This window comes from Mastigoproctus giganteus, chromosome 4, assembly GCF_048544385.1.
Source record: "Mastigoproctus giganteus isolate SK-2022 chromosome 4, ASM4854438v1, whole genome shotgun sequence".
In the NCBI taxonomy this organism is placed as follows: Eukaryota; Metazoa; Arthropoda; class Arachnida; order Uropygi; family Thelyphonidae; genus Mastigoproctus; species Mastigoproctus giganteus.
This window is the reverse complement of record NC_143578.1, coordinates 31755240-31768332: the sequence shown is the minus strand read 5'-3', so window position 1 is coordinate 31768332 and position 13093 is coordinate 31755240. Positions and strand designations below refer to the sequence as shown.

General features: G+C 33.7%; 1 protein-coding gene across 1 annotated transcript in view; it reads right to left on the bottom strand.

The window, feature by feature from the left end:
- Nucleotides 1-13093, bottom strand: part of Asx (transcriptional regulator additional sex combs) — a 331051-nt gene that overhangs the window by 199662 nt on the left and 118296 nt on the right. Inside the window, exon 3 of the mRNA XM_090372619.1 lies at nucleotides 465-573. Coding sequence (XP_090228745.1) covers nucleotides 465-573 — 109 coding nt within the window. The remainder of the gene's footprint in view (nucleotides 1-464; nucleotides 574-13093) is intronic.

Here is a 13093-nt window from a genome sequence, read left to right as displayed (position 1 = left end):
ACATAAGTAATATGAGATGACTGCACAGCATTTCTATTTTGCACACATTTTTTACTACCAGAGCACATCTGATGGCCAATTCATTAACAAAAATAAGACAAAATTCGTAAATTCTTTTTTAAAAATTCCAATTTCAATGTGGTTTTGTTACTTTTTTGTGAAAATAAATAATGGAGAAAAACCAAATTTTTGCAAAAAGACAGAGAAACTTTGCCACCAACTATATTATCATAATGCCAGTTTACAACAGATTCTCTGTTGTAAACTGGCAGCTATGTTATTAGTTGAAGGAATTAAAGTGTATGGTGTGAATTTAAGGAAGAATTAAAAAAATAGTCCTATTGCTAAGATTTTCTATTGTGAGCATAAAATTTTAGTACATGTAAAATATATATTAAAAATACACAATTTAAACACAGAGCTACATTTCAAAAATTAAAAAAATATAATTTTGTCATACTTACAGTTAAGCCAAATACACTTGTGGATCCAGCCACTCTATAAAACATAGCTTCAGGTCCTCTGGAATGAACATGCAACATGGCATTCAAGCAAGCGAGAGATGCTGGGCCACTAAAAACAAATAATAAATATTACCTATAAATTAATAAATTAAGTACTCATACATGCAATAAACTGTATATGTGTTTTAAAAAAAATGAGTTAATTCAATAACATACAATTCAAGTTGAATAAATTAAGAAATGTGTGAACGCATACATGAGATATTCTAGATTGCCAAATCAGAATGACAAAGCAAGCAACACTTAATTACTCCATGTAAGGTTTTAGTTTAAACTGTGAGATTTATTGGATACTAAGCAACTTCTATTACACCTGATAACTAATGAGTAAATGAAGTAGGCTCTGAACCACTGTAATTGTCCTCAAAATCCTGCTCTAATAATGATGATATTTTCGACTGAACTTTGGATTTTGTTATCATCTTGAAAAAAGAATTTGCTTGAGAAGACAGCAGTAGCCATCAGTCTAACTTTGAATAGTGATGTAGCCACTAACTTCACAAGATGCAGCATATGCTTTTTTTCAAGGCTTGTTAATGAACTCCAAAATCGAGTTTGAAACATCATCATTGTCAGAAGAAGAAGACAAACTTTGCATGTGGTTAGGTGTCAATTGCTTTGAAATTCTGATTTAATTATCTAAATTAAGACAATTTATTAATATAAATGATTACTTCTTATATAATCACTAAAAGACATTATATGGAAACTTCTATGTTTATATATGTATTATTTGATTCAGTTTCATCAACTTCTAGATCTGAATATCAGAGAATTTCTTCAATATTGGCTGTGTATGTCCATATTTTCTCAAAAAAAATAAAAGTTACTATTACTTGTAAATAGAGTTGACAACATGATTCTGTAAAGTTCCAAAAGAATTTACATAATTTGTTGTTCCTGCATTGACAGGACCTCAAAATAAAAATAATAATAAAAAAAAATAAAAAAAAAAATAATAAAAATAATATATACATACATACATACATACTCGCAAAAAGATTAAAATCTGGCCAAAAAAACATATAAATGTACAAAATAGTCTAAGCTTTTCCATATATATGCAGCAGGCAGACAGACAGACAGACAGACAGACAGACAGACAGACAGACAGACAGGGTGGCCCAACTATCAGTTCAGTTTACCAAGAGGTGATGCAATTTACTTAAAAGTACATTAGTGCAAAACCCGTTTATAAACTGACATATAGCTCATCCCATTTATTAACACATGCAGGGTATTAAGAACTATAGGTTCTCATACCTTTTGTGCTCAGCATTTCATTAAAAAAAGAAGTAAATAAAATAACTAGGCCATAAAGCATTTGCTACATGGCCTAGTTATTTTATCATTAAGTGTAATTTAAATCTTACTTAAGTTCAAATCAATTATATCAAAACAAAATTAACCTAACCCAGCATACTGAGTTAAAATCTGGAACCATTTAAGATTTAAAATGTTGCCTTATGATAATAAATGTTTTTGAAAAGTCGACTGTATTCAAATATATCCGAGAATGTTAAGAGTTAGTACTATGACCACACATTTAGTATACTTCTGCAAACATATGCAACTAGTCATCTTACTTAACCTGGGTTATGCCAGATTTTGTGATTAACTTGTCTATATTTGTGATCCAAGTGGATAGCACAATGCTGTAACAGTTAGTTATGAAGATCAAATATAAGGTTCTGTTTAATGTTCACTGGTTAATATATGTAAATTCTTTTATTTATATGCTTTTTTTCATTTATATCTCACTTATAGCATACCTGTCTGTTCATTTGTTATTTGGTTTTTAGGAGCATTAGCAACTAAGGCCATATTGCTCTGGGGATATGCGGTGGTCATTCCCTGACCTTTCCGCACCCTCCGTCTTTGGTGGGCACGGGCTCGAACTCCGGTCTAATCAAGAAGCATGTGCTACGCACTGCTGCTCCTGCTCACCTAGCTACAGAGGTGCCCTATAGCATACCACATACCAGTGGTATGGGAGGCTGATAGTCTCATAAGGATAGCATTACAGGAGTTCACGGAAGAAGTGGTACAAAAAGTACCACAAAATGTCTGAGATTAATCTGTAATTCTTTAAGAAATTAAGGGCAGAGGTAAGTTTAATAAGTGCTCCACGTAGATTAAGTGCTCATTATTTCACAGAATTCCCGTTCCTGATATACCTGTGCACCATGTTGCTAAAGAATATTTAAGATCCGTGAAAAGAACCAAATAACAATTATTATAAAAAAAAAAAAGGATGGGGGACATATACCATGGGATTGATCACACATACCAGAAGCAATAAAATCGCACATTAAAGTGTTTTATCCATTACACTACAGTTTGATTGTTATCACTGTGCTTACAATATTTTGATTTACAATGAAAAATCATTTGTACAAACCACAATTACGTAATTTTGTATTTAAAAATGATGTCGTTAAATTTTGGTTAATATCACAAACTTGATTCTGGCTTGAGCCTTTCTGAATGATATATCATTTATCTTTGTAGATGAAAAACTTAAGGTCAATATTGTGAACAAACATATATTCAAGAACGTGTTCAAGAACATTAGGCAATAACAGATTAATTGTATCAGATATTTTGGGACTTCATAATAACTTAAACAAGGTTGACCAGCAAAACCTCCATTCAACACATGCTGTGATTCACTTAAAATTTCATTCTTGTCCATATGATCTTACATAACACCTTTAACCATGGGCTATATCACTTTCCCCGCCAGAGGTTTATTTATAAGTCTACCACACCCTCTTTTTTAATCAGCTTTGCAAATTGGAGACATGCTTGCATCCGAGTCTATAGGAGAGTCGTGTGAACTTGGTAACGCATTTGTAATCACAATTAAGAGCAGGCAGCCAACATATTTATTCCAGATTTAGGTGTATCATCTACAAAACTTAGTTGCTAGGATTAAAAAACATACATCTCAAAACAGTGGTTTCTCAATGTGTCAAGTCTATCAAAGAGCCTGTTACACTTTACATTAAAATCAAACTGTCAAATTCCATATTCAGAAAAATTGTTCTGTTAGCATTCGGTGTCATGCATTCCACATATTACACAAATAGAAAGTAGGACCAATTCATTGAATGGAGGCCAAGTATGAAATTAAGCAGGAATTCTCAGCATTTTATTATTATGTATTTTCTTTAATTTTAAATTTAATGGCAAGTAAAAATAATAATTTTATTATTTTTTTGTGAAAAAGACAGAGAAAACTACATTAGAATAGTGAGAGGAAAAAGGGATCAAATAGACAGTCATTAATGTAAATCCAGAGAGTTGACTGTTCAAAAGCCAAAAGAAACTAAAATTTTTCTGGAGTTTTAACAGGTTGATTGTAATGTATAGATTAATTAAGAGCAGGGGACAACACATCTGTTCCAGATGTGTTGTTGTGCCATCTATAAACTTAGTCACCAGGATTTATATGTTTTTTTTTTTTGTTTTTACATTGTTACTTCTTCTGGTTTGCCAGCTTTTCTCCGCTTGTTTCCCAATATACTTTTCTATATATATACAGCCACTCCCCAGCTTGCATAATACTTGACTTACGGAAATTCGACTTCACGTAAATTTTTGTCGGCCGATGCAAACTTAAAAAAAATCATGGAAATGAAAATTGCATCCCGTAGGAATAAATGGAGGTATTGTGAAAACATCGTAACGTGAACCTAATAACACATTGGTTTTTTTTGGTAATTTATTCCAAGACCTCAGAAATTGAAATTTTCGCTATATAACTAAGCTATTTATCTCTCTAAAAAGTCATTTTTATAATGGAAATTGCACTACACTTTCATTGTTATGATATGTTCTGCTATAAGAATCAATTTTGAATGCCTTTGTGATATTTTTCTAAAACACATTTCTGGAAGTCACTACCATAAAACAAAAACAATTTGCACTTTCCGGTTTATCAGGCTTTTCTGTTAGCACAATCTATTATAAACAGGTAGTAAACTCGATCTTATTGCATTTGCGACAATACCGATAACTGGAATTCTGTGGGTTTTTACGTTACGGTATTATGGTGAAATGAGTTCTCCTTCACTGAAATCTTCAATCATATAAAAAACATAAATAAAATTTCAAAATCTTCTCTTCATTCCTATTTACTCATTACAATGATGAAGGGAAAGGGACCAATGGAAAGTGCAAGTGCTGGCAGTGCTAGGAAACAAAACAAAATTGATTTAGAAATGAAGATGATGAATTAAGAATTTTGAAGCAGGACAAAGGTCATAATCTATTGCATGGGATTAGGTCTCGCTGCTTCAACAGTGAATACTATTTTAAGGGGCAGTGCGCATATAAAAGAACATGTAAAGGATCACCGCATTTAAGAAGATCAACAGTGATTACAAAACAGTGTTCCGGTGCTATATTGAAGATGGAAGGAAAATCAGATTCAGAAGCAAGTGCCCGAGTCCAAAGGCCATTCAAGCAAAAGCAAGAAGTATTTATGAAGATATTAAGGATAAGTACGGCAAATCCCAAGCCAAGTTTGTGGCAAGCAATATGTGGTTTAATAGGTTCATGCATCGTGCTGATTTCCAAAATATTAAAGTATGTGGTGAAGTCCCCAGTACTGATTCTGCAGCTGAAGAGAAATTTTGTGATGTTTTATAAAAAAACCCCTTCAAAATCTCCACAGCCCTCAACTTCCATAGTGCCGTGCTTATCAGCTGGAGAGTTAATTCTGGCAACAATGCTCTAAAGGTAAAACTTGTTGCCGTTATGCCTGTCTCCTCTCTCTTTTTGTAATTTTTCCTGAGCATGAGATAAAAAAAAAATTGAATAAATAATTCTATTTACATGTTCATCGAACATTTCTTTTTTGCTTCAATCAAATTTGCGAGTGCTGCTTGTTATGTTTGTTAATTGGTTTTTAGAAGCTTTTTAGCAACTAAGGCCATATTGCTCCGGGAATATGCGGTGGTCATTCCCTTGACCTTTCTGCATCCTCCATATTTGGTGGTGACGAGCTCGAACCCCGGTCTAATCAAGAAGTGTGTGCTACGCACTGCTGCTGCTTCTACCCACCTGGCTACGGAGGCGCCCACGAGTGCTGCATAAGCATTTAGGGAAATTCCGACTCATGCAGAATTCTGCGAAACGCAACCCTTACATAAGTCAGGGAGTGGCTATATATATATAAAAAATCAGTCTAATTTGTTGAAAAAAAAAAACCATACATCCCATCCGAAAATAGTGATTTCTCAGTGCCAATCAGGTCTGTCAAAGAGTCTTTGGTATTATTTAGTATATGTAACAATCTCGCTATGAAACTATATCCTAAAAAATTTTAGCTTCCATTGTTTCATTTTTTTTTTTTTTTTCTATCTCGTCTGCTACTCAACACTAACATAGTTTCTTCTTATTTTTCAAAAGATAGAGAGAGACCTATGGATTTGATACTAAAATTTAGAATTTTTTTTTATTATTCTGTGAATTTCTGCTTAATTTCATTCTTCTCTTCTCGTTAATGAATTGGCCATCAGATATGCATTACTATGCTGTATAAAATATGTGGAATATATGAAAAAATGTTATATGTCACAGAGTATAGGTATTATTCTGTTGTTAGATATGTCATAATGTTAATTTTTTTCTTGAATGTGTGGTGCAAAGCCAAATTTGATTTAACAGTGTCCTTTAGCAAGATGAAAAGAAATACAGTATTAAGAAATTTAAATTTAATTGTCATTTTCTGTTTAAAAAGACATATTAAAAAATTTTCCATGTATCATAAAAACTGTAAAACTGCATGAATGTGCGGTCCAAAGTAAAAAGTAAAATATGATTTAACAGTGTCAACAAGATGCAAAACAAATACAGTGATTAAGATATAAAGCATATATGAAAATTTTTTGGTGTTATAAAAACTGCAGAAGATAACATGTTTGCTTTGTATACTGTAAATAGATGCAAGGAAGTGGACTTTTTCTGCATCTGCAAAAAAAAAAAAAAAGGGAGGGGGGGGGGGGTTTCAATCATTCATAATTTCTTTTTTGCCAAAAGGCGGCTTATGGTATGATCTATAACACACTGACCAGAAATAGAAGTATATATTTAAATAATGTTGGAAAAGAAGTATTACTTAATAAAAATAAAAAGGAGGGTACAGCACACATCAGAGGCAGCAAAAAGCATATTCCTCTACATGATGCTTGAAATATAGTCATATAAATTAGAATAAGGTTTAAAATAATAAAATAATAAAATAATGCCAGCAGTATGGCAAGACAAGAGCGAAAAAACAAAGTTAAACCTAAATTCAAATCTAACAGGGAAGGAAGAGAAAGGTAACAAGAATAAAAATATTGCAGCGGAAACTCTAAATTAATTTAGAAAATCTAATTATACGAATAATAATTCATTGAAAATTAAAAGCCAATTAAATAGAAATTTAGCGGTGTCCCCTCTGATGGGCACCAGGTCCAAATTTATGTGAAATATCACCAAAAAGAGATTTAAACCACTAACAATAAAATAAAACAAAACAAAACAAAAATAGAAAAAATAGACTGACCATTATGCCCCATCTCAACAGGACCACAAGGCCAATAATGGTCAGGGAATCGCTGCAAAGAAGAAACGATCGCAAGATCAGTCCGCCACACCGATCCCCAAATCGAACCGCCAATGCAGGGAATTGAACAGCGGTGGTCCTGATGCAGCGAAAATCAAAAATAGAACAGACATGAATAAAAATATTGCAAACAATCATTTGTTTGTTTGTTATTTGGTTTTTAGGAGCATTAGCAACTATGACCATATTGCTCCAGGATACGCGGTGGTCATTCCCTGACCTTTCCGCATCCTCCGCATTTGGGAACAGACATGAGCACTCCAGTGCAAAGCCACACTAGTGACAAAAGTAAACTTAATGTTTTCCAACATTATTTAAATATAATTATGTCACACGATAGTATTGGGCGAATTGCCAATGCTGCGCCTATACTGCCATCTATAGTTTATTATTCGTTTATATAAATGGGTTAAGTTTACTTTTGTCAGTAGTGTGGCTTTGCACTGGAGTGCTCATGTCTGTTCTATTTTTGATTTTCGCCGCATCAAGACCACCGCTGTTCAATTCCCTGCATTGGCGGTTCGATTTGGGGATCGGTGTGGCGGACTGATCTTGCGATTGTTTCTCCTTTGCAGTGATTTGTTTAGCATTCGAAATGCAGCGATTCCCTGACCATTATTGGCCTTGTGGTCCTCTGTTGAGATGGGGCATAATGGTCAGTCTATTTTTTCTATTTTTGTTTTGTTTTGTTTTATGTTAGTGGTTTAAATCTCTTTTTGGTGATATTTCACATAAATTTGGACCTGGTGCCCATCAGAGGGGGCACTGCTAAATTTCTATTTAATTGGCTTTTAATTTTCAATGAATTATTATTCGTATAATTAGATTTTCTAAATTAATTTAGAGTTTCCGCTGCAATATTTTTATTCTTGTTACCTTTCTCTTCCTTCCCTGTTAGATTTGAATTTAGGTTTAACTTTGTTTTTTCGCTCTTGTCTTGCCGTACTGCTGGCATTATTTTATTATTTTAAACCTTATTCTAATTTATATGACTATATATATATATATATATATATAAAAAAAGCTTTCCATGCAAAAGTGATTTCAGCTGTAGAAGGAGTAAGTAGTCAGAAGGTGGCAATTCAGAGGAATAAGGCAGGTGTGGCAAGAGTGGTGGTTATGAAAGAAGAGTGTACGGGTCCGTTGTCATGAAGTAACAGCATGCCTTTGCTGGGCATTCCACAATGCTTTCCTTAATTGCTGCATGCAATTGCTTCAGTAAGGTTGCTATAGTAATGTGTACTGATGGGCATTATTCTCCAATTACCTTCCAACTTCCCTGCAGATAATTGCATCTGGCCTTTTTGGGAGTTAGAAATGACGGATGCTTCCTTCCTTTGAAACCTGTTTTGTTTCTGGGCCAAAGTAATATCCCCATCATTCATCCATAGTCACCAATCAGGAAAAAAACAGGTCAGGATCACTGTCACATATGGTGATCAATTCAGCAGAGTTTTTTTTTATTTCTGAAGACATGAGAGCAAGCAAGGAATTCATCATGCTGAGACCATATTCATAATAAAATTATTGTGAATTATGTTCTCCATTCACCCATAGCTTATCCCAGTCTCGGCAACTATCTGTTTAATTGTTATCTGGTGATCATTGGAAATCAGCTGTCGAATTTTCTCCATGAACTCAGCAGTTTGTGAAGTGGATGGCCATCCTCATCACGGATGTTTTTGAGGCTGCACTTGAACTGTTTTGAACAATGTTTTACAATGTCATGCGATGGAAAGATATCCCCCATACACTGCAGATACCTCCTCTTCATGGACAGTCCTTGCAAAAACAGGAAGTTGATAATGGATTGTTATTCAACTTTATCCATGATGAAACTGTCACAAATTCACTTTTGTAACAACAGAAAAAACATAATAGTTAGAGAAATGAAACTTCTGGCATATATTACTAGATAAAAAATAAATACAGCCAATATAACATAATGTTCAGAGAATACATTAGAAGACGGTTTGAGGGAAAACTTTTTGATATCCTTGTAATAAGCAATCCTATTTTAGATGTTAAGAAATTAAGTGACAATGTGTTAAGGTAGTAACTGTAATAAAATCATAATAAAATTAATCATATCTTTTCTTCAATTTTCAGTATTGATCATTGGAGCTTGGGTGCATAAAGGTTGCAAGTTTCAGTACACCAGTGCACCTACCTCATGGGATATAAATGCCAAAAACTATGGCTGGTTATTTATGATATAAATTCATGGCCAACTTATATGATAAAAGAACACATTTAAATTTAAAATTGTGCACCTTTGTCACTGGGATTCCAATATTACCTGAAAAGTCCATAGGAATACTATATTTTCAGAATGCATTAGATATGCAGGAATTTGTAGTAATCACATAACACTAATACATGCTTTAAAAAACTTTTATCAAAAATTAACAAACCAAATTCCTCAAAATTCTATTAAATGCTATATGAAAAGCAGCCCTGACAGAATTAATACCATATCTGGTTAAAGAATCAAGCTAGAAAATATAATTTAATTTAAACATTTATTCCTAATATTGTACAGTTAAATAAAAAAAACATGCTGATCTTTCCAGTAGTGTGAATTGAAAACACTCTTCACACAAAGCAATGCCATTTTTAAAATTTTTTCATTATTATTATTTTTTTTATTTCATTATCATTCTTCGCAAACATTTTAGTGTTCATTATTATTTTTTGGACTTGTGTATATATAAATGTATGTATATTTATATCTATGTTATATATTAATTTAATCTCAGAACTTTTATCAAAAGTAATTAACTGGATCTATTACCAAATATAGTGGGAATTACAGACTATTATACCACAACAGTGAGCACTAGTATGCCCAGTTTTATTTTCTGTGCAAATGGGCTATGTGGAAGCAGTAAGTAACACTCTTAATTGGTTTTTAGACTGCACACAGTTTGTCCAAAATAGTTAGTAGCAAGTTTGTTTCACATTCAATGTTAACAAAACATTCAGTTGCACAAAAATTAAACATTAAAACAGTAATAAAATATAAAATGTTTTTATTTAATTAACATATGCTAAATTATCATTCAATCCATGTGAATTGTCTGGCCATCAAAATACTTTTCTTCCACAAACCATGGCCACAACATGGCCATGGTTTGTGGAAGAAAAATGGATTCTTGAAAATACGGAATGTGCTATGATTTATAATAATTTCATTTTAGTTTTTTATTTCATTTTTATTTTATTGTATTATTATTCAATTTTATATTCTTTTATTTCATATTCATTAGCACAATTCATTATATACACACACTTTTTTTTTTTTTTTCCGGCAGATACACAATAACCTTGCTCCTTATAATTTATTCATAACATATAACTACTTCTGACTTATGATCATCAGATAATCAAAGATCGAATTACAAAACCACATAATCAAAGATTGAATTACAAAACCTGTGAATAAATTATATATTGTCTATTATGCAACACATAAGTACTCTGAGTCAACACACAAACATTGATATTTTCACTGTTTAAATGGATGATACATTGAACTTAGCATTAGTAAAGGCATATGATGCAAGAAAGCAAGTTTATATAGCATCAGCCAAAACAAAAACCAAAAAAATACCCTTCCCATTTCACCCATTCACTCATTTCAAATGTTTGTCTAGTTCTGCCTTGAATCTATTTAAGCTATCAACTTCTACAACGACAGATGGAAGTTTGTTCCAGCAATCAACCACTCGCTGGCTAAAGGCAAATTTCTGCACATCTATCCTAAACCATCTTTCCTCAATTTGAATTTATGCCCTCACAGGCAATTATTCTGAGCAAGAGAAAGAACCCCCATCAGCATTGAGCATGCTCAAACCATTCAAGGCTTTATACACCTCAATCAGATCACCTTGCAGGTGTCTAGTTCTCCAGACACTGTAATTTACAAAACTTGAGCCTTTCTTCGTAAGAGAAATCTTCGTATCCTTTGCTCCATTCACTAATCCTGTTGCCCTTCTCTGTTCCAGCAGCAATACATCCTTATTAAAATGGGGCCTTCAGACCTATATACAGTACTGAAGGTGTGGCTTGACCATTGCTTTACATAAGGAGATAATCACCTCCTTATCCATGCTAGAAAAATTCCTGTATATCATTGGCAAGACAGCATGATCTACTCTTGCAGACTGTCTGCACTGCTCAGAAAACTTCACATCTGACTGCACAATTACTCCCAGGTCCATTTCATTCTCTAACCACTGTCAGTAGTTGTCAGTGTAGTACCACACAGTTGATACATTACTCTGGGATTACTGTTTCCTATATGTAGTACTTTACATTTGTCAATGTTAAACTTCAGTTGCCACCTCTCAGCCATCTGCTCAACTTTTCTAGATCCTGTTGCAGCAGTGTACTGTCATTATCAACCCTGCAAACTTGGACATTAAGCTTGATATATCATTAACAATATCATTAATAAATACAGTAAAAACAACAATGGACCCAACATTGAACCCTGGGTAATTCCACTAAAAGCATTAGTCCATGAAGAGCAGTGTAGTGTTCACTGATTATCATTATTCTCTGTCTTCTTCCACTCAACCATCCCTTTATCCATAGCAGCAATTTGCCTCCTATGCCACACTGTTCCAATCTATACAGTCTTCCATGGGCAACAGTATCAAAAGCCTTTCTAAGATCCAAATATATATCAAAATTATTCTTTGCATCCAGTTCCTTTGTGACCACATCATAGTATCCAATCAAACTGGTCAGACAAGACTTCCCTTAATAAACCCATGCTGCGTCCAAGCTATAACTGAAGTCTTGTCTAGATGATCCTACAGTGATTCTTTAACCAGTGCCTCCAGTAATTTCCCTTGAACAGAAATTAAACTAACAGGTCTATAATTACTTCTGTCACCTTTGATCCACCTTTGTGAATTGGGGTCACATTTGCACATCTGAAGTCCATAGGTACCTCCCCTGAGTAAAAGGAAGCTCTCATAATTATGGCTAAGGGTTTGCTTACTTCCTTTGCTGCCTCCTTTAATATAACTGGATAGATCTCATCCATCCCAGGTGCCTTTCTTGTGTTTATCTTCAACAATTTCTCCTCCACTTTGCTCTCAGTTATTACAAAATCATCTAGCTCACTGCCAGAGTTTACTTCACCTCTGGCTTTCCCCTTCCTGAATAATTCCTCATGTATGAATGCAGATGAAAAATACTTGTTTAGTTTGTTAGCTACCTGAGCAGGATCATCAACAGTTGAACCATCGATATCCAGTGGACCAATCTGATTCATCCCCTTCCTTCTAGAGTTTACATAAGTAAAGAATTCTTTGCTGTTTTTCTTTGCATCCTTTGCCAAAGATTTTGCGTAATCTGCCTTTGCATGCCTAACCTCCTTTGTGACTTGATTACAGACCAGCTTATATCTGTCATAGGCTTCCATGTCACCTGTTAATTTATATGCATCCCGTGCATTTTTCTTCTCTGCTACGTCTCATTAGTTCATCTGACATCCATTTAGGCCTAAACTTTGAACAATATTCCTTAGTTGGTATGAAAAGTCTAGTAGCTTCCAAGATTAATTCTTTGAATGCTTCCCATGTTGAATTTGCTGTTGGTAACTTCGTCAGTTGGTCCCACTGTATAGAATTTAAATACTGTCTCAGACCTCCATAGTCACCTTTATGAAAGCAAAAATCCTTCCCTTTACTCCTGATCGTAGTTACCTCTTTGAGTAAATCCCACTTCAGCACACTATCACTGCCACCTAGTGGTTCCTTTATCTGTAGATTCTTAAATAATAGCATAACCCTCCTCCCTTCCTATACACATTGTACTCCCCAAATTCCATTTCTACATTCCTTATATCTGTGTGACACCACGTCTCTGATATCCCAACAATATCTGCCTTTGATATTTTGACTAACACTTCAAATTCATCAAATTTATTTACCAA